Below are 23,052 nucleotides of genomic sequence, written 5' to 3'. Positions count from 1 at the left end.
CTCATTAAATGTCTGGGTCATTTCCAATTTTTTAAAAATATATATTATAGGAAAATATTTTTTCTAAAAAAAGAAATGTGTTCTTATTTAAAGGAAAATAATTTTTGTCTAATTCAAAAGTCATTTAAAAGTTATTTATGAAATAAGGTAAAAGTAACCAGTAAATAAAAGCAAGGTAAAGGAAGTTATAAATATAACAGGTATTTTTAGCAAGAAAGGTTAAAAGGAAAATAATTTTATATGAGAAATAATTTTATATGGTAGATTTCTGCCTTAGAATAAAATGACTGGTTGTTTAAGAAAAAGGGATGTTCAGGACAAACAAGAAAGTCCAAGCATGTCATGAATGGTCTGTGTAAGTCATAACAAGAGGATTTATGGAAAAAACTTATATATGATCAAGTTGTCTATAATTAAAGGGAAATTATTTATAATGGTCTTTCTAGAGATTGGGTTTTTTTTTAAAAAGACACATATACTAAAGAATTGGGTAGAACAATGAAATTTTCTTAAGGTATTGATTTACTTTTAATAAAATTACAAGAGATTTTTATTTTTTTAACCCAAAGTTTAAACTTTTATTGCATCTCACTGTTTTCAGCTTTCTCTCCTCATTTTAAAGGCTTAAAATGATAACTCTATCCTTCAACTAATTTTCAGCTCCCATAAGTTTTATTTGTTTGGGTTCCAACTGTTTGTTGTGGCCTGATGCTAAAAATGTTTTATCTTAAAGGAAATGCTTCCTTCCAACCTAATATTCTGTGCTCTTGGCTTTAAATTGTTTCACAAATCAGAAAATTTTCACTATGACTCAGGAAACACTTCCTATGTCTAACTAATTCAAGTACCCTTTTCATCAGTTTTGACTTGAAGGTTATGACTTATCCTCAGTTTTTTATTGGCATCAAGGTTTTTAACAAAAGTCATATACTATTCTACCTTTAGCCAAAGTTCTTGAGATAACCAAGGAAGACACATTTTATGTGTGTGTGTGAGTGTGTTCTCTGTCACAATCAGTCAATTTCTTCTTCATTAGATTGCAAAAATAGATACTATAATAAAGAACTTCCCAGGCCGGGTGCAGTGGCTCACGCATGTAATCCCAGCACTTTGGGAGGCCAATGGGGGTGGATCACCTGAGGTCAGGAGTTCAAGACTAGCCTGACCATATGGTGAAACCCTGTCTCTACTAAAATACAAAAAATTGGGCAGCTGTGGTGGCAGGCACCTTGTAATCCCAGCTACTTGGGATGGTGAGACAGGAGGATTGCTTGAACCCAGGAGGCAGAGGCTGCAGTGAGCCAAGATTGCGCCACTGCACTCCAACCTCGGCAACAGAGAGAGTCTCCAAAAAAAAAAAAAAAAGAAAAAAAAGAACTTCCCTACCAGAATTGCCTTCCAATTCCAGAAAGCCGTGTTTGTAGACTCTGTCTCCCCTGGGTGACCTTGAAACACCCATGCAACCCAGTCCTTGTGTGCCTGTAGTTAGAATCCACACACTTGAACAGGTAGGCTAACTAGTTATTAACTTATTTTCCTTCTAAAAAATGGCAGCAGTTAGACTGGCCTCTAAATCAAAACTAAAGTCATATAAATTGCTAAATGTTCTAGCCAACAATGACCCTAATGACCTAGAAGCTTCAGATGAATTCTGCCACTTCAACTGTCCGAATATATTCTAGTGCTACTAGGTAAAAAGGAGTCAAGCATTCTATGTTAGAATGTCTGGTGGGGAAAAAGAAAGTATTAAGATTCAAAGGCTACACAGAAATAATATTGTACTATATTTAAGATTTATGTGAGATTTATTTGGCAACATGGATAGGACCATCTTCACTGACCTAGCTGCCACGGTAGAATGGTAAAATGCCTTCTTCCCCACCCAACAAACACACATGCTCAGAATTAAGACATTCCATTCTGGAGCTGAAGGCTGGCTGCCTCCATCCTCAGCCACTAATTGTATATTCTCCACACTGATCCCTCCCTTCTCCTGACCATTCACTCCTTATGATTTGTATGGACTTGCTCCCCATTAAACCCAAAAGTTTAAGGGCAAGCCTGTCTTATTCAACTTCACATCTTTGTAGTATTTACCTTCAAGGCTCGACAGCTGTTAGTAGTCAATGTATTTTCACATTGCTTGTGATTTTCATCACCAGCAAATGTTGCCAGTGGGCCTCCAGTCATTGAAGGCTAAGTGCCCCAGCAATGCTAATTATCATTATTGAAAACATTGAGTGACCTTTACGTGCAAAGCACGAGGAGGGCTACAAACATGTTCAAAACAGTTCTTGCCCTCAAGAGGCTTCTATGGGCCAGAAGCAAATCTGCTAGATCCAAGCTCTTTGAAGCCTGATCCTCTTCAAGGTGTTAGTGGAATCAGGTGGTGAAAGTCAACGTGGGTAAGCTGACCAGTCAGTCATTCAGCAAATACTCATGACCATTTAAACTTACATTAAAAAAATAATCTACTTGCTAGTACCAGTGAGTTAAGATGTAAGAGTGCATGAAGGGAACAGCCAGGTATCATAAGATTTTAGGTGAACCAAGAAATGTAGACTTATACAGGCCAATTAAGTGAAACCTTTCAGAAGACATGCTGATGCTCCACCCAGAGCAATGTGGCTCAGTGTTGGACTGAAAAACAAGTCCAGCTTTGACACAGTTTGGGAAGAAGAGGGATGGATTGAGTTCTTTCTTCAGAAATTTGATAAAGTGATCAGGCAAAGAGGACTGAGAATTGAAGCATGTGGCTTTGATCCTCCACTTCTTTTAGGGCTACACCAAAGAGATGGGGATGCCTGCTTTTAAACAAGACTAAGTATGGCCTTGATAAGACAATTACCTGGCTCTGTCACGGCTTGGGCTAACGCATTTCCATAAGCTAGGTGTACAGGATTCCAAAAAGGCTACTGTAAGGAAAAACAAAACCATAATAATGAAAAGTCAGCAGACTAGAAATGAAATTGTTGAAGTTAGTTCACTACTAGTGAATCGGAATTCACATAAAAATGAGCTAAAAGAACTAAACAGGCAGAGTTCTTCCTAGAATAAATCAAGGTCAGTGTTGAGGTCACTGGCAAGGAAGTCTGGAGTGGCTTGGACTGAAGCTACTTGTGTTTGGGGAAAAAAGACTTGTTTTCATTGCTCTAGTCATAAGCATAAATAGTGACTCCAAAAGCTTGAAAACTTGAAGACAGCACAATAGCCTCTTAGTATGTCATTATATTTTTTTTAAAAGAACAAAGGGGCAAGTTAGGGCCACAGCCTACTATGAAGCTTTAATACTTGCCTTTCCCTTGTGAGTTTAGGCAAGGTCTCTTATAGACACACACACAATTTTGTCATTAGACATGGCTGTTCATTTGCTATTTCTAACGAATTTTTTCCCTCATTTTATGGCTGGCTTCATTGGAGAAAAATGCTAACTAAACTTCACAGAGAAAATATGGTGAACCTTTTCAGAGAAACAAAATTTTGAGAAAAAAGAAATTGTTAGTGCCCACTTCAGGAATCATCTGACCCTCTTCAAGGTGTTAGTGGAATCAGGCGGCGAATGAAAGTCAACACAGGCAAGCTGACCAGTCATTCAGCAAATACTCATGACTGTTTAAACTTACATTTTTTTTTCTAACTCACTTGATAGTACTAGTGATTATATAGTAACCATTGCCATGGTTAAAACTCAATTCTCCAAACATTGCCTGGCCTTTTTGCTACTTCTGTTATTGATACAAACTAGTCAGAAAATTTTAATCCATAGTATTTTCTTTGTTCTTATCTGAGATGGGGTGGGGAATTGGAAAAAGAGAATTTGAGAACAATATAAATAAATATCCATTACTTATTTGAGGAATGCTTTAAAGAGTTAAGCAATTTTATTAATTTTAGAAGTGTGAATTAGGGAAAATGTGGCCGTCTCATAAAATATATTTTTGGATTGGAAATAACCATTATTAAAAATTACCAGTGTATAAATACTTATTTTTAAGTAGTCTCAAGTTGTTATAGTAAATAAAACTCTAAGCAGCTTCATTTAAAAAAATCTATAGTAGTACAGAATAGTAGTATATGCTAATTTACAACAGGGCAAAAAAATTGAGACAGAAAAAACCATCATTATTAGGCTAAAAGAAAGTTAGTGTTTTGTTTTTGAACTTAACTTCCCTTGAACTTTCAAATAGCTATTTAGAAAGCATCAATTTGGGGCCGGGAACAGTGGCTCATACCTGTAATCCAGCACTTTGGGAGGCTGAGGCGAGAGGATCACTTGAGCCCAGGAGTTTGAGCCCAGCCTGGGCAACATGGCGAAACCCGTCTCTAAAAAAAATACAAAAATTAGTTGGGCATGGTGGCACATACCTGTAGTAATATAGCAATTTTTTTGAAAAGCTTCAATTTGGAAATGAGCTGAGGAGAAAAAAACAAGAGAAAAAGGTCCAGTTTAGTGAATGCATGTTTTCCTATATGGAATCTTTTTTACATAGTCATATCCTAAACTATTTTTGCCTCTTCACTTGTCCTGTACTCTTTATTGACAAACTGCTCAACTTTATGCTTACTTGAATTTCTGTTTCCAAATACAAATCAATTTATCTCCCATGCTAGAGGAGAAATTGTAGTATCTGTAGGAGTAGAGCAAGTGGTGTCACTCTCTATACCAAAAAAAGCCTCTGATTGCAACCCTGGTGCAAGAGGAAAGATTTAGTGGGTCCTGCTGCCTTTCTGGACCAAATATCCTTTTTTTTTTTAATGTTATTATGAAAAACATTTTTAAAAAGAAAAAGACTAGTACTATGGAACCCCACATATCCACCCACTTATTTCAACAATTGCTAACATTTTGCCATATTTACTTTGACATCTTTCTCTCCTTTTTCTCTTCCAGCTTTCTCTCCATATATGTGAATACATATGAATGTATGTATTTTTGCTGAGCCATTTAAAGGTAAACTGCAGACATCATGCCACTTTGGCTTTAAGTAGTTTAGGCATGCATTCCTAATAAAGCTGTTCCCCTATATTACCACAATATAATATCATACCTAAAAAAACATAAGTTCCTAGCAGTGTCAAATACACACTCAAGTGACTCAGTTTTTCCTTCAAATGTCTTATATAGCTACTTTTTTTGAATTATGATCTCAAATCTTTTGTTTTCTAACAGTATTACTAACTTTTTTTCTTTTGTGATGGACTTTTTGAAGAAACCAAGCCAATTATGTTGTAGAATGTCTCAGATTCTGGATTTGTCCAATTGATTCTTCTTGGTAACATTTAAATTGTTCCTTAACTCCCTGTATCTTCTGTACACTGGAATTTAAGGTAAAATACTTGATTAGCTGCAGATTGAACAATTCCAGCAGAAATACGTGATACTGTATAATTTATATCTCATTATATCCAAGGCACAATGATTACTATTCATGATTCTAAATTTGATCACAATTTAGGTTGTAAGCACAAATCTCTTATTAATGGTACTTTTTCCCATTTCGAATTGAGCCATTTGTAGGGTAATACTTTGGTACTATGGAAATAGTCTGTTTTCCATTAATCTCTCACCTAATGATATTAGCATCCATTGGCCATCCCTGTGTAAATCAATTATTTCAGTCATGGTTTCAACATGGTGATTTCTCTAATTCTGCCATTCTTTCTACTACAGAAAGAATGGCCATTACAGAAGAACGGCTATTTTAAAAGCTGGCCACTCTTCTGTAAACATCCTACTGTCTTAGGTAACATCCTGACATTAATTTAGAGTAAGTTATAAGTGTACTGCCTCTTTTGTAACTCATTCAAATGAAATTGCAGTGCAAGCACTGAATATTTTTCTGCATTTGAATTTTGGATCAAAAAAACAAATTTTTATACATGGCTCCTTTGAATTAAGAACTATACAAGGAAGCCTGGCACAGTGGCTCACGCCTGTAATCCCGCATTTTGGGAAGCCGATGCGGGCGGAATTACGTATATTGAAGGAGTCTGAGGCCAGCCTGACACACATGGCGAAATTCTGTCTCTACTAAACGCACAAAACTTAGCTGGGCCTGAGCAAGAGTGAGACTCTGTCTCAAAAAAGAAAATTATGCAAGGAGTTGGGGATACAGGGTGAATAAGACATACCCCGTGCTTTTCTTAAGAGCTGAATGTCTAGTCATAATAAGTATATATTCCTCAAAGGAAAGAATAATTATTCTATAAAAAAGCCTTAGGCAGTTTTTATAAAAAGCTTCCTAACATAGAATCAGAAATCATTTAGGAGGAGAATAACAGTAAAGTAGCATATATAAATAATTTATCTTGAGTACTTTATTGATTATTCTAAGGCTTCATAATTTAAAAACTTTTCAGGAAGGCTGGCAAGATTAAAGTTACCTTTCCTCTCACTACTCTATAATGCTTTACACTCATTTGAAAAAAAAAAAAAGTTTTTACAGAGTTTGCTTTTAGTAGAACGTCAATAATCAAAGCTCCAAGATGTAGCGAGATATATATGGCTGTGGTTCTTCTTCCTATGTGCCCTATACCAGCTAGATGTACATTTCACCTGTAAGTTATTTATATGAACATATACACCTGTACCAAAGGCAAAGTGATATGAAAGTCTAAGTCATAGAAAGTTACTTTTAAAATCGACAAAATGGTATCCTGTTCCTCTTACATCTTCCTTATGAATCAACAATTCATGCAATCTTTGACAGAGTTTATGGCAAAGCCTAGCTTGGACCCAAACAAAACTGTGATTTTGGTTCTTGTGGAACAGTTTCCGTTGTTTAAAAAACCCAGAATTCTCAGTTCTGATAGCATACTAATCAATTAACTGCACAAGAGTAGAGTTATGGTGCTCAGACTGGACCTAATTCCCTCATATTTCTACTCTCCTTTTTCCCTACCAGAGCTGATACCAGACTAACAGTTCTCACTTAACATACATAAACTACTAAGAGTCAAACTTTATTTCATGAAAACAAAGCTGAACTTTGTAGTTTCCTGTACATTACGATGACCACTTGGCAATTTATTACAAAGGCCCATTTATGCTGCGAAATCTGTTGAACAGGAAACCTTCAAGTGGGAACATAATGAAAGTGGGAATTTAATGAAAGTCCTCAAAAAAATTGTTTGCATTGTCCTATTTTAATAGGTCCTGCTATACTGTAAAAATAGTAAAGGAACTGTGACCTTGGGAAAGCTTTGAAATAATGCAAAATACAACTGGTCTTCTGATCAGAAAATAGCCTACGTACAACTGGATAGTCTTAGCTAATGTAAAAATTTGTAGTCTTAAAGGGGAATTAGATTTTTGAAAATACCTAAATTTGGTTAAAATTGTGATTAGGGCTGGGTGTGGTGGCTCACACCTGTAACGTAATCCCAGCACTTTGGGAGGTGGAGGCGGGCAGATCACCTGAGGTCAGGAGTTCGAGACCAGCCTGACCCACATGGAGAAACTCTGTCTCTAACTAAAAATATAAAATAAGCCAGGCGTGGTGGCGCATGCCTGTAATCCCAGTTACTTGGGAGGCTGAGAGGCAGAAGCATCGCTTGAACCTGGGAGGCGGAGGTTGCAGTGAGCCAAGATCGCGCCATTGCACCGCAGCCTGGGCAACAAGAGTGAAACTTCGTCTCAAAAAAAAAAAAAAAAAAAAATGAGTGATCAAAGATTTCAGCTAGTTTCAACTCTCCCAGGCAAACTGAAAGGTTAAAAAAGAAAAGGAAAAAAAAAAAAAAAAAAAAAGAGCTACTGGCAAAGGATATTTAGGACTATTGCAAAGAGGTATTTAAGTAGTACTTCACGAAATTAGCATAAATTATACTTGAATGACTAGCAACTCAGATAATTTACTTTTATTTTTCAAAACTACAGTCATCTCCAGTGAAAACTAAAGAATGGGCACATTTTGAGGTAGCTACATTATTCTTTCAATTAACAGTTCCATGATTAGAAGAAATTTATCTTTAGTTTTTTCAATATACATAATTTTACTTTATATAACACTTTTCAAGCTCACCTGATTTCTTTTGCAGAATACTGCAAGTTAAAGGTCAGTGGATAGAAAGGCAAGCATCTTGCATACTTTGCAATCTACCTAGTATGAAGCCATTTGGGGGGAGATGGATTTTTTTCCCCCAATGGGAAGATATTTAATACACATTAAACTTAACTTTAGAAGAAACTTGACACTTTTGACATATTGATTTAATTATGCGGTTGAAATGGCAGGATTTAAAGGGGAATTCAAGTATATAGTTGCAAATACTCATCCGGCATTACATTTGGAGATGGGGGTTGGCTAAGTCAGTTTAACATATTTTGAAGCCTTGATAGTTTCATCTGTTAAAAAAAAAGTGTGTTACATAATCTCTAAGGAACCTTCTAGTTTCCCACTCTATAGGATAAGTTTCAGTAACATTATCAGTGTGTTTTGAATATGGAAAAGATGCTTCTTAAAGCCTAGATTTCAGCTAAATTGCTTTTGCAAACCCAGATAGTTCCTGGACCCTAAGATTTGGAAGCTTTGGGATGAAAAGTTTAATTTCACAGACCAGTTCCTCAGTGCATTATTTTTTCTAGAATAACAACTTCTATTTTAATGAGAGAAAAGCCAGCCATTTTCATCCATTCCCTGCTCTCACACCCAGCATCCCCAAACTCTCCAGTTGGTGATTGTTCAGGCTTTATCTTCCTGTTTTTCTCTTTCATTATCTCATTTTATATATACAGCACTGGCTTAAAAAATATACTAAACAGGTACATGTGTATGCTCTTAGAGGTGTAAATTGGCACAGTCTTTCTTGAAAGCAAACAGGCAATATATTACAAAGTTTTAAAAGTGTGTATATACTTTTGAGGGCCCATTTTCACTTCTAGGACTATAACCTAAGGGAGTAAGTAAAAGTGCAAAGATGTAAATGTATATTAAAGGATATTCAAAATAGAGCTTGTAATACTAAAATCCAAAACTAAAATATCCAACTTCAGAGGTGTTGAGTGGTTCCATGCAGTATTTATTCACTTGGGAAGGTACTTATCTTCTATTACTTGAAACTTTCTTCTAATTCTTTTCTATAATGAACATAAATTACATTCCTAACAAAGTAAATGGACCATTGGCTAAATATATTGATTTACTTTTTTCTTTTGGTCATGTGCCCACTATCAGAATCATGGACATTTTTAATTTATTCTGAAAAAAATTAATCCATGAAACTATTTAGCTCCTTAGCTACAGTAACTGTTATTGAAATGTGGTTAAGAATGGACATGTTCAGCTCTCAAAAGAGATTCACATTGAAAAAAAATAGCTTACTGAGCTAAAACAATTATAAGTGACAGAAGTACCTTTTTTTTTAAGGTTCAGAAAAGGCAAATTATGTGTCTTCAGAGTTTCCAAATAGTTACTTCTTAAACTATGAAGGTCCAGAGAAATGATTTACTGCAGCAAACACGTTTAATAAGAATACAAAATTCACACTAGAGGCACATTCTGGGGAATGTAAATGAACTATCACAAGTAGTAATTCTGCTGGAAGAATAAAATAAGGCTCTCTGAGTACAAATATACAGGAAGGAATGATTTAAAATAGGTATGATTTATAATCACATTACATTGTATTAAGCACTCAAAACAGGCATATTAATTAAAAAGCCAGCTAAAAGGCATTTGAACATATATAACAAATCTTACAGTCCACAAAGTTCATGTATAACGGTAATTTTAAGTACTTCATTTCAACACAGAAGAAATGAACAGGTGAGGGATGCCTCTCAAAATATTAATTTATGTCTATGACAAAAACTAAAAGAGCTTTACATTGAAAATGGATTACACTACTGATAGAACCATGTAGTGGACAGGGCAACCACATTAAAACAAAACCAACAGTGCCGAGCAACTAAAACAGTACTGGCCTTTCCAATCCTCTTTCTTCCTGGTACCACCACACTGTCCCAAATTACCTCTTCATTACCCAAATCAAAGAATCCTTCTGTTTTCCCAATCCTCAAAAGGAACGAAGAAAAACCAAAGAGCAAACTCAAAAGATGACTTTTACCATAAACCTCAAATGTGGCTTAACAAGTACAAAGAAACCCAACATTCATACATAGTGCTCCATTCCATGGAAGGAATAGACACATCAAACATTATCCAACAGGGGTTTCTTTATGGATTTTGTACATTGCTTGAACAAGAATTACTGTATCTGAGAAGGCACATATCTGTGATTTAAGGCTTAAACGGTATTGTTACATATGGAAGTCAATAAAGGCTGTCTATGTATTCACTTCTATCAAAATGGAACTGACCCAAAAACTAGTTTTCTAAGTACAGATTTCTACTCCAGAAACAATTAAGAATTTCCATTCCCACGTCCACCTGTCAAAAAAAAAAAATTCTCTTAAGCAGGTTTTGTTATGAACCAAAAGAAATTGCAAATGTAACTGTCCAATGACTTTGGGTGAAGCAAATTCATAAGCTTAAAAGCCTCATAGAAATGACAGTGTGATTTCTGTGTCTTTAAAAAAAAGCCTAAATAAAATTACAGTGGTACAGATTCATTTTTAAAAAGGTATTTGCCACAACTCCACAAGCTAATCATTCATTAGAGCTGCTGCCTCTGTGTGGACGCTGCAGGAACACCATATAACTTTACTCTGCAAAATAGTTTCTTTTTTCTTTAATACATGAAAATGAATCTCTTAAAGATGTTTAATATATTCACATATAAAATATCTGATGTTGATACAAATCATGTAAACCTCCCTTTGGAAAAGTTACAATCGGCCCTCATTTCCAGGACCAAAAACCTTGAATTTTTATCTTGTCAGTGCAAATCTCTATTAGATGTTTTCAAACTACAGAAATAGCCATCAACCCTCACAATACAAAAGGATTTCTCAAAAAGGAAAATTATTGTGTTCAGATTATAGAAACTGTTTACATTAAAACCACCCTTAACAGTTCAATTGTTAAAGTATGAAAAACGGAAAAATTAAAGCTGTTTGTGCAAGAATCACTATAATGCTTGTCACCCCTCCCACTTCCCCCAACTCTGCTTAATTCTTGTTAGGTTTGTTTAGAAATATAACAACGCGACTTTCTTTTTATTTTCCGCTGTGATTTTACTGTTCTTCAAGCCAAGATGGGGCATCCACTCCAGGGGTTTTCAATTTGATATGGAACTGTTTAAGTGTCTGTTCAAGCTGCTTCTGATTCCCAGCAAAGTAAGCGGCAATGGCATTGTGGAAAAGGACCAGCTGATTGTGCAATACTTTAACCTGTGGACAGGGCAGAGTTACAAGACCAAGCATTAACACCAATAACAATAAAATAGAGAGTGATTTATTACATTCCTTAATTAAATAGTGTATCTCTCTTGAAGAAAAGCTGGCTTAATAATGACCAAGTATTTCACACATACCAAGTGTACACTGCCTTGCAGGGTCACTGAGCCTTTGATGACTTTTTAATTACCATAAAGAGAATAGGTCAGTTTTAAGATGCCCAAATATATACCCTATTAACCATTTTCAAACATTATTGAGAGGATTAATTAAAAATATCATTAAATCCTCCTCAAACTAAGTACATTCAAAATCATGTGAGATATCAAAAAGGGAAAATTATATATAATTGCTACACAATGTATGAATAGTAAATATGGACATCATTAAATCTAAGCTTTATGTAAGCCAAGTAGGCTGGATACTTTTAAATATTGACTTTCTTTGTAAAGAATCAAGCAAGTAGCAAGTGTTGCTCAGAAAATCAATTTACTTAATGCTCATATGACTCTCAATTATTTTCAACTGCTTATTACTTCTGCTGATATCAAGAGTATATTTTAACCAAGTCATACTACCTCTATAAGTCTTTCTTAAAGAAATAAACAATGCATCAAAAAGATTTATAAACTGTTTCCTGAGGTTGTTTTTCTTTTGTTTTGTTTTGTTTTTTGAGACAGAGTCTTGCTCTGTCACCCAGGCTGTTATGCAGTGGCACAATCTTGGCTCACTGCAACCTCTGCCTCCAGGGTTCAAGTGATTCTCATGTCTTGGCCTCCCGAGTAGCTGGGATTACAAGTGTGCACCACCATGCCCAGCTAATTTTTGTATTTTTGGTAGAGATGGGGTTTCACCATGTTGGCCAGGCTGGTCTCAAACTCCTGACCTCAGGTGATCTGCCTGCCTCAGCCTCCCAAAGTGCTGGGATTACAGGCGTAAGCCACTAAGCCCAGACATCTGAGGTCTTATTTACAACTGCAAAATGTTAAATAAGAATTCTGATTCCCATCCAATATGACATTCATTAAAATTGAACTTTAATAATAAATGATGTAAAAATATTTGAAACATGATGCTAAATGAAAAAACAGGATAGAAAATTTCTGTTTCACTATATTACACACACACACACACACACACACACACCACATTCTCTCTAGCCATTTCTGAAAATGATTTCCAAAACTGAGCTGGTCTCGGTCGCCTCTGCCATTGTGACTGAGTCTCAGATCTCTTCTGTAGAACAGGTTGTCAGGGACAGGTCTAAGGAGCGCTTCAAGGGCAATCTGCCCTGACAGAGGGTAGAAAAATCACTGTATGATGTTATATGTGAAAGAATTTCTTAAGTAAGGCTTATAAAACCCATAAATTATAAAGAAAAAGATTGATAATTAAACTGCATTAAAATTTAGAATTTCTTTTCTTTTTTTTTGAGATGGAGTTTTGCTTCTGTTGCCAGGCTGGAGTGCAGTGGCGCCATCTCAGCTCACTGCAACCTCTGCCTCCCGGGTTCAAGCGATTCCCCTGCCTCTGCCTCCCAAGTAGCTGGGATTACAGGCACGCACCACCACGCCTGGATAATTTTTTGTATTTTAGTAGAGACGGGGTTTCACCATGTTGGCCAAGACAGTCTCGTGATCTGCCCGCCTTGGCCTCCCAAAGTACTGGGATTACAGGCGTGAGTCACCGTGCCCGGCCTATATTCATCAAAAGATAGTGAAAAGATAAGCTACATTCATGAAAAGATAGTGAAAAAATAAGCTACATACTGGGAAAAGGTATCTGCTTTATATATAACTGGCAAAGAATATGTATCTGGAATATATGAAGAACTCCCAGAAACCAAAAACAGCCCAATTAAAAAAGAGCAAATAACACAGATAAACATTTCACAGAGGAGGAAACAGGAATGGCTAATTACAACTGAGAAGATATCCAGCCTCATTAGGAAATAGGAAAACTCAAATTAAAACTAACATGTGACACCACTTTATACCCTCCACATTAAGAAAACTAAATATTATAACAACTATATACTATTGACGGGTGTATAAATATGTACAATTGTTTTTGAAAACAATCTGGCACGAACTAGTAAAATGAAAGATATAAATGCCCTATGGAACAGTAATTTTACCGCTAAGAATCTGCCATAGAAAAACTTGCATGTGTGTTTCATGAAACATGTACAATTATGTTCATGGCAGCACTGTTTTTAGCATTAAAAAAGCAAGAAAACCACCACAAAGTTGTATATACAGGAGAACAGATAGAGTGGTCTCTCAACGCAATGGGGATACTATATAGGAGTAAACATAAATGAACTGTAGCTACATGCATCACTGGATGAAACTCAGGAGTATCAGGTCAAGCAAAACAACTTGCAGAATGCCTGTGGTAGGATTCCACTTACATAGAGTTCAAACTGAATGATATATTCATATGTGAATGCTATATTCATATGTGGCAAAACTATAAAGAAAACCAATAGGAACAATAAACAAATTCAGAATAGGTTTATAGAGGGAGGAGAGTAGAGAGGATAAAGTAAGGGTAAAGCACAAAGGATGTTTCAAAAGTATTAATAATATTTGTTTCTTAACTTGGGTGGTGGGAACATGGCTGCTTTTTTTGTTATTTTTGTTACTCTTTATATTTTGTCTGTATGTTAAACATTCTTTTGTTTATTAAAAAAGAGAAAAAGATTATGAGAGCTGAAGTCTGTCTACATCAACTTTGTTGAAGACTTGCACTGTTCACAATGTTCCCATTTTATATTCAGAGGGAAAAACCCACCTAAAATGTTACTTACCTCCATTCATATAATAAATATTACACAGGGTCATACTGTTATGTGTCAGGCACTTCTCTAGGGGTTGGGAATGCAAGCAATCAACAAAAAAGGCAAACATCTCTTCTCAAAAGAAGTTTATGTTCTATTGAGGGAAGAAAGAGAAACATCTAACATATATAGTATGTTAGATGGTGATACATGTTACAGAGAAAAATAAAGCAGCAATGTGGAATGTGAGATGTATGTCTGGGTGAGAGTTGCAATTAAATAGGAAGGGATCATTGAGGTAACAGTTGAATACAGATTTAAGGAAGTGAGAGAATAAACTTTTAAGTTATCTGGAAGAAAAACATTCCAGACAGAGGAAATAGCAAGTTCAAACGGCCTGAGGTAGGCAGTGTGCTTGGTATGTTTGAGAAGCACCAACAAGGCCTGTATGACTGCAGCAGAGTGAATAAGGGCCTGGTATATGCGGTAAGACAGGTAATGGGTGGCTAGATGGTGCAGGCCCTTAGATATCATTAAAAAGATCTGGCTCCTTGTCTGAATGAGATGAAAAGCTACTGGTAGGTTCTAAGCAGAAAAATGACAACATTTAATTTAATAAACATGCAAAGGTAGAAGTAGAGAGAGACCTATTAGAATATTACAGCAATAACCTGGGTGAGGTAATGGTGGCTTGGACTACAGTGGTAAAAGAGGAGATCGTGAGAAGAGGTGGGATTCTGAATATAATGTGAAGATGAAGCCAATGGAATCTGACAACAGATCAAGATGGGAGGTGACAGAGAAAGAGAACACTCAAAGATGTGCTAAGAGTTTTGCTCCAAGCAACTGAAAGAATGAAGTTGCATTTACCGAAATGGCAAAGACTGTGAGAGGGGCAGGCATGGAAGAGGAGAAAAGGTGGATATTAACAGCTTAGTTTTGGACATGCTTGAGATATCTCTTAAAATAGCAGTTTGGGCTAGAGTTGTAATTTGCGAGTCATTAATATACAGATGATATTTAAAGCCACATGACTAGATAAGCGCCTAAGAGAGTGGACAGAGAAGTGATTCAAGGATTAAGTCATGAAAAATGAACCTTGACCCTTGTATCTCAAATTACATACAAAATTTAATTTGAAATGCATCATGGGCCCAAGTGTCAGGGCTAAAGCTACAAAAACTTATAGAAAAAAACATAAGAGAAAATCTTAATGATCTTTGGTTTGGCAAAGAGTTTTAAACAATATACACAAAGCATAAATTATAAATGAAAAACATCAATAAATTGGACTTCAAAAATATTTCTCTCTTCAAAAGACACAAAAGTGAAAAAGTAAGCCATATATTTGGAAAAAATACTTGCAAAACAGGTATCAAAGAACTTGATTCTAGAATACATAAAGAATTCTTGGCCAGGCACGGTGGCCCACGCCTGTAATCCCAGAACTTTGGGAGGCCGAGGTGGGTGGATCACCTGAGGTCAGGAGTTCAAGACCAGCCTGGCCAACATGATGAAATCCTGTCTCTACTAAAAATATAAAAATTAGCCAGGCATGGTAGCAGGCACCTGTAATCCCAGCTACTTGGGAGGCTGAGGCAGGAGAATCTCTTGAACCCAGGAGGTGGAGACTGCGGTGAGCCCGTATTGCACCACTGCACTCCAGCCTGGACAACAGAGTGAAACTCCATCTCAAAAAAAAAAAAAAAAAAACAATTCTTACAATTCAATAAGAATAACCTAACCAAAAAGCAGGTAAAAAATTTGAACAGACATTTCATCAAGGAAAACAAAGATGGCAAATAAGCACATAAAAAGATGCTCAACATCTTTAGTTATTAGGAAAATCCAAATTAAAACCACTACACATACACTAGAATGGCTAAAATTAAAAAACCTTGACCATACTCCTTACTGACCAGGATGCTGAGCAACTGAAACTATCATACACAGTTGTTGGGAATGCAAAATGGTATAAGCATCTTAGAAAAGTTTGTCAGTTTCTTAAAACCTTACATGCACCTACTATGTAACACAATTATTCCACTCCTAGGTATTTGCCTAGGAGGAATGAAAGCAACGACTTCTACATGAAAGTTCATAATAGCTGTACTTGTAATAGCTTAAAACTGAAACAACCCAAATGTCCATCAACCATTTCATGCCAGTCAGAATGGCGTATTAAAAAGTCAAGAAACAACAGATGCTGGGAAGGCTGTGGAGAAATAGGAACACTTTTATACTGTTGGTGGGAATGTAAATTAGTTCAACCATTGTGGAAGACAGTGTGGTGATTCCTCAAGGATCTAGAACCAGAAATACCATTTGACCCAGCAATCCCATTACTGGGTATATACCCCCCAAAAATATAAATCATTCTATTATAAAGATACATGCACACATATGTTTACTGCAGCACTATTCACAATAGTGAAGACATGGAATCAACCCAAATGCCCATCAATGATAGACCAGATAAAGAAAATGTATATATACACCATGGAATACTATATAGCCATAAAAAGGAACAGGATCATGTCCTTTAGATGGACATGGAGGTAGCTAGAAGCCATCATCCTCAGCAAACTAACACAGGAACAAAAAACCAAACACTGCATGTTCTACTTATAAGTGGGAGCTGAACAATGAGAACACATGGACTCAGGGAGGAGATCAACACACACTGGGGCCTGTCGGGGGGTTGCCAGAGGAGGGAGAGCATCAGGATAAATAGCTAATGCATTCAGGTCTTAATATTTAGGTGATGGGGCCAGGTGCGGTGCCTCACACCTGTAATCCCAGCACTTTGGGAGGCCGAGGCGGGCAGATCACGAGGTCTGGAGTTCGAGACCATCCTGGCCAACATGGTGAAACCTGTCTCTACTAAAAATACAAAAAATGAGCCGGGCGTGGTGGCACGCGCCTGTAGTCCCAGCAACTCGGGAGGCTGAGGCAGGAGAGTTGCTTGAACTATGGAGGCGGAGGTTGTTGCAGTGAGCCGATATTGCGCCACTGCACTCCAGCCTGGTGACAGAGCGAGACTCTGTTAAAAAAAAAAAAAAAAATATATATATATATATATATATATACACATATATATATATACACATATATATACACATATATATATACACATATATATATACACATATATATATATATATATACACATATATATATAGGTGATGGGTTGATAGGTGCAGCAAACCATCATGGCACACGTTTACCTATGTAACAGACCTGCACATCCTGCACGTGTACCCATGAACTTAAAAATAAAAATAACTTAAAAAAAAAGAATTTTAACTTCCAATCTTTTAGAATTAGAGGAGAGAATAAAAGCAGAGTATGGGATTTAATTCATGTACTAGCCTTGCAGGGAGCTGCTGTTAATAGTCTAGAAAGTTAGAGAGTCAGAAAGAAAGTGGGAAGGGCATCCAAAAATTTTTAACTAGCCCTGCAAATGTCAATATAAGTCAGTTTGTTTCCCCACCCCCAAGTAGCTGACTAAACACAGAGACAGCTCCTTTTGTAGCTGAGGAAGACTCAGTAGCCCACTAACAAAGGCTCAGGCTCAGTGTATTTGTTGTATTTAAACTGGCCCCCCACCCCACAATGCAACTTAATCCATGGGAAATCAAAGATGGTGCTTTTTAGGATTGAATTCTAGTTTTCACAACAAAATGATACAATACCCATATACACAAGAAACATTCTCCCAGTAATTGTTAGAAGACTGATGTGTAAAGCCTTTTAAAGTATACATGCACATCAGATCAGTTTCCTGGTATAGAGGGGACCTTTGAGGATTCACAATTTTGTAATTATAATGTAAAAACAAAAGAAAAAAAAAACTCCAAATGGAAATGAAGTATAAAATTTCATCCTCAAATATAAGAAGCTATTTTTTTTTTCTAAAAAGCTAATTGTTCTCACTTTGGCTTATAACAAAACAGATAATTTATCTCACTTTTCTATTAGTATTGGTTACTGTAATGTAGTACAAGCTTAACTTTGGTAGTGTATCTTCTAAATCAGATACAAATTTACATAAGAATAGTGTGTTGACTCATCCAATCAAAACATAATGAACAATCCTCAATATGAATATTCTTTTTCAACTAAATGAATTAAAAACTTAGAAGATTTTCTGCCTATTTTTTATTAACTAATTTGTACTATGATATGCATGTGTATAATGTCCTCAATGCCATTCTGCCCGATATGCTACAGAGAATCCTCAGAACATTTTGGTTATTAAATACATTGAAATAATTACCAATTAAAGGGAATAATTAAGTAGTATTAGAAAAGCAATTGCAATACAACTTTTAAAATAAGAAATTTTTGCAATTTTGAGAATCGTGCTGTTACTATACAAGCAGTTTCAGTAGAACATAAAATTATTATTTCAGTTTATTTGGCTTACTTGGTTTATCAGGTTCACTTTACCAGGCAATTTGACCTTGTAAAAGTCAACCTGGGAAAGATTCTGGTTTCTCAAATACCGCTCGCTGGCTTTCAGAGAGAGACAAAGAAAGTGAGGTGAGAGGAAGTTCAAATCCCACTTTTAGGAGAAAGGACAAAAAGCCAAAATGTTCCAGGAAATATTTCAGGGTCTTTACCTTTTTTCAATTTACTTCTATATTTAAGCTATCAGCCCACAGGAACTGAGGAGCACAGAATGAAAGAAAGAGCAGGTATTTCAGGTATTTTTGGTAGACTATGCTTTGTTATACTGGGGGAGCACTAACTTTTGGAAACACCTTCTATATGACACATAATGCATTACCCTTATATCTACTCTGTTTAGTCTCCCCCCGCCCACCCCGAGACCCGAGACAGGGTCTCACTCTGTTGCCCAAGCTAGAGTGCAGCAACACAGTGATAGCTCACTGCAGCCTTGATCCCCTTGGTTCAAGTGATCCTCCTACCTCAGCCTCCTGAATAACTAGGAATAATGGTGCGCATCACCATACCTGGCTAACTTTTTTATTTTCTGTAGAGACGGGGTCTCTCTATGTCACTCAGGCTGGTCTCAAACTCTTGACCTCAAGTGATCCTCCCACCCTGGACTACCAAAGCACTAGGATTACAGGTGTGAGCCACTACATTTGGCCTTGTACAGTCTTAAGTCCATGATACAGTTGAAAAACAAAAAATAAAGAAAACTCAGAAAGTTAAGTAATTTGCCTAAGTTTAGACAGGTGATAGATGGATTGGGATCTGGGAAACTCAGGAATGTCTTATTCCAAGTTCCAAGTATGTCCTTTCACCTATTTTAATCTGCTTCTATTCATGGGCAATAGACATTTTAGAAACCTTTTAAACAAAATTTGAAACAGACAAGAAAGGGCAACAGAGCACTTAAAGGAAAAGTGGTAGTGTAGAAAAGACACACAGCACTTTAACCTTGTTCCCAATTTTGTCTCTAGCCTTGAAGTTGTATTAAAACATCCTTGGGACAAGGATCTAACACAGGATTGGAGCAGACGAAAGAAATAAAAGTTAATTCTTGCTAAAACTATGAAGATTAATAAAACATTAAACTTTTATATAATCTTCCCATATTTACAGAGTAGGAAAAAGTCTTTATTGAACTATTTATGTCCTAAGTTAGAAATGATTTAAAATATAAAATATTAATACAACAGAAAGGCAGAGATTTAAAACAGGAGCAAAAGAAGATAGAGGTAACAATTATAATGGAATGGCGGCAAATTTGACAGATTTTGAAAACCTAATATCAGAAACAATTACAGCAATTTAGAAATATACTAAATCATTACAAAGTCACTTATGAAGAACTTTCGTAAACATCTGCCAAACAATGAGCAAAACCACTACGGCAACATCTGTTGAGTGACCTAAACATATCATACAATACTTTCATTGTTAAAGGGCAAAACAAACTCTAACACTGACTACTAAGGCAGAAAGACAAGCTGGAGTTTTAAATAGAAACTAGGTAACTGAAATTTAAGAGCAGAACTGATAGATGATGCCAAGTGGACTACACCGAAAACTTTCTCTTGCCTACACAGCATGTATCAATAGAACATAAATAACATTTACAAAGTTACTGACTGAAAAAACTAATGATAAGCATTACCTTGTCGACATCAAAATCATATAAAAGACAGTTTATTTCTACCAAATTAACTTTTTTTCAAATAAAATTTAGATTATATGACCTTCCTATTCAGAGGCACTAAATTTGTTTAAAAAAGCAATTCCCGGTTAAAATAAGTTATTAGTCTTCATATATTTAGGTTGGTGCAAAAGTAATTGCAGGTTTTGCCACTGAAAGTAATGGCAGGTTTTGCCATTGAAAGTAATGGCAAAAACCGCAATTACTTTTGCACCAACCTAATATTTATGATTGTTAAGTTCTTCAAAGCAGTTACTGGCTTTCCCAATAATTCTATGAAATAGGGGTTTATATTAAATGTACAAAAATATTGGGATAGTAGCTGGTTGTAAGAAAAAGGTGTGTAAGAAAAAAGTGTAAAAATCATATTTTGGTAAGAGGTCCCCAACTGCTAACGTGTAAGGTATCAACTCCTTTCTTTACTCCTATTAAAAAATATACCATTCTATGCTTTCCCTGCCCATCACTGAACTTTTCCCAGAAAGAGATCAGAAGAATAAGAGGCAAGAAAATATACCTGCCTTGGCCTTTTATTAGGTTTGTGGAGTATAATTTTATTAGTTTGCAATGGCTTTGGAAATGCCTGTCATGTTAAAGCAACTACTGTTTGAGAAAGAGAAACACTATAAAAATATGGGTGTGGGCACTGGGAAGGGAGTGAGAGAAGGAAAGACAAATATGAACTACAAGTGGGGTAGAAAAATAGGTTTTTACATTCTTCTGACGCATTGGGATAGGTTTAACAAATCACTGACAAGCAGAAGGTTAAAAAAAGTCCTTAAGAAGGAAAAACAAAAGGCAGAGTTCTGAAGAGAAGAAAATTGATGAAACATTACCTATAGACTCCAGTAACAGCAGGTCACAGAACTGTGGTGACGTCTTATAATTCTTTATCGAATAATTACATACATTAACATTCTGAGTGCGGAGATTTTCTCACCTTTAGCAAAAAAAGTCTTTTTTGTTCTATGTTTTTACAGTGTTAGTTCCCGCCCTTTGATCCCTCCCTCCCTTCTCCCTCTCTCATTTTCTCCCTCCTTTTCTTCCTTCCACCCTTCCTTCCTTCCTTCCAAGAGCTCCAAGTTTAGACGTGATCAATATAGCTTCTGTTTTCCAAGGTTATCTTTCCATCTTCTCTCTCTGCTATCTGAACAATCTCACCTTGGGCAGCATTACAGCATTGTATTATACTTAACTAAAAGCAGGGCTGTGGAGTCAGAGAGATCTAGATTTGAATCCCAGTCTGGCTGTGAGACTTTGAACAAACTACTCAACCTCTCTGAACCCCAGCATTATCATCTGTGCACTGGTATATAATCATCTAGATCACATATTATACAGATATAGGTATTATATATATAAAAATCCTTATAGCAACTTTCCTCCATTTACAGATTATAGTACTCAAAGATTAGTGTCCACTGACTAACTCAATACTCAATGTAGGAAGGCCGTGCTCCATGGAGCACCTCTAGGGGCAAAAACCGACTAGCAGGCAATCACAACATAGTACGTTATGTGCTTTAACTGGAGAAAGGCCTGGGTACTATGCGGAGGAGGAAGGGATGAACACACTTTCAAGTTGGCAGAGAAAACATAAAGTATCATAATTTCCCATCTGATCTCCGAGTCCAAAATCAATTTAGGTACAAAAGGGTAGGTAAGGAATTGGGTATTTCATTTCATCAATTAGATGAGAGATATAAAGTTATCTCAAAAAAAGTTGGGAGATCGTTATTAACCTAACAGAGAAATTTGACAATCATGGGCTTGACAGCACTGAATCCTCTTTACAAAACCACACAAAAGTCCATAGTTACAGTTAGGGGTAGTGAGATCCCAGGAATAGCATGCAAGGCCATAGGGAATAGAAAGAGGAGGGGATCCCACCAATGTTTTCTTTTTTTACCCATCCTATAACTTCTCTCAGATCTTTACCCCATTCCTGATCTCAAGTTCAGAATTAGTCCCTGTCCCTTGAGGTACTCACAAAATCCCTATGAAATCCAAAAAAAAGGGATACATATGTAGGCAGATGTTGGAGGGGGTGGAGGGAATCACTGGATTCCATATTTAGATAACAAGAAACAGAAAGCTCAGGTATCCAGATCTGCTGGAGCTATCTGGTAAGTGACGAAATGGGGACAAGTCACCGCAGGGATCAGCAGACCCTGTGCTCACCAGCTTTTGGACACTGGGCAATAGGAACTAGTCAAACCAATGGCCCATCCAATGGAAAAGCCTTATCAAAATTTGTTAGGACAAAACAATTACTCTTCTTTTCAAAAAGCCTGTAAGTAGTAATAGTATGCTGTGCTTCAAGAAGGGAACAGATGATTCAACAGAAGTTTACAAATCACTTAAACATATGATCCAGGGTTTCTCCAAGAATTTTTTTTCTGACTCTTTCCTGCCTATGCACATGTTACCCATTCTTGTGTGGTCCTGCTCAAGTCAAACTGCCTAGCTTACCAGGTACTTTGAGCCCACACTAACATTTTTCTTCATCAAATTCTGTATTTCTTTCTCATGTTTAAGTTAGCGTTTTATATATAATTGATTTTATTTAAATTCCTCCTTTAGACTGTAAGTTGCCTCTCTGTAGGCAGTTTGTGATAATACCTTATATAGTTCTTTAGGATCAGGCATAATTGCACAAAACAAGCACCTTAAAAAACTTAAGGTGAATTTTTAAAAAAGCATCTTTGAAAATTTAAGGGAAGAAATAAGGATAGAAAATCAGGATGTTATTAAGTTTATGAGGAATGAGGAAAAAAGTTATGAATGTTTTAATCTAACACAGCAAAGTATAGATAAGTCATG

At 36.2% G+C, this 23,052-nt stretch overlaps 2 protein-coding genes across 11 annotated transcripts in view; both read right to left on the bottom strand.

The window, feature by feature from the left end:
* FHDC1 (FH2 domain containing 1) overlaps nucleotides 1–8,205 on the bottom strand; it is a 66,748-nt gene extending 58,543 nt beyond the window's left edge. The window contains exons 1-3 of the mRNA XM_063603590.1: nucleotides 5,181–8,205; nucleotides 4,233–4,413; nucleotides 2,849–2,915 (exon numbers count right to left, since the gene is read on the bottom strand). The gene's annotated coding sequence lies outside the window, so the exon portion shown is untranslated. The remainder of the gene's footprint in view (nucleotides 1–2,848; nucleotides 2,916–4,232; nucleotides 4,414–5,180) is intronic.
* A 1,237-nt stretch (nucleotides 8,206–9,442) lies between these two features.
* The window catches only part of ARFIP1 (ADP ribosylation factor interacting protein 1), a 132,914-nt gene continuing 119,304 nt past the window's right edge, over nucleotides 9,443–23,052 (bottom strand). For all 10 annotated transcript variants that reach the window (XM_008968908.6, XM_008968906.6, XM_008968909.6 and 7 more), the window contains one exon: nucleotides 9,443–11,290. In XM_008968908.6, coding sequence (XP_008967156.1) covers nucleotides 11,135–11,290 — 156 coding nt within the window. In that variant the 3' untranslated portion in view covers nucleotides 9,443–11,134. The remainder of the gene's footprint in view (nucleotides 11,291–23,052) is intronic.

Source organism: Pan paniscus, chromosome 3 (genome assembly GCF_029289425.2).
Source record: "Pan paniscus chromosome 3, NHGRI_mPanPan1-v2.0_pri, whole genome shotgun sequence".
Taxonomy (NCBI): domain Eukaryota; kingdom Metazoa; phylum Chordata; class Mammalia; order Primates; family Hominidae; genus Pan; species Pan paniscus.
The sequence above is the reverse complement of the archived record's forward strand: the minus strand, read 5'-3'. Positions and strand labels throughout refer to the sequence as shown.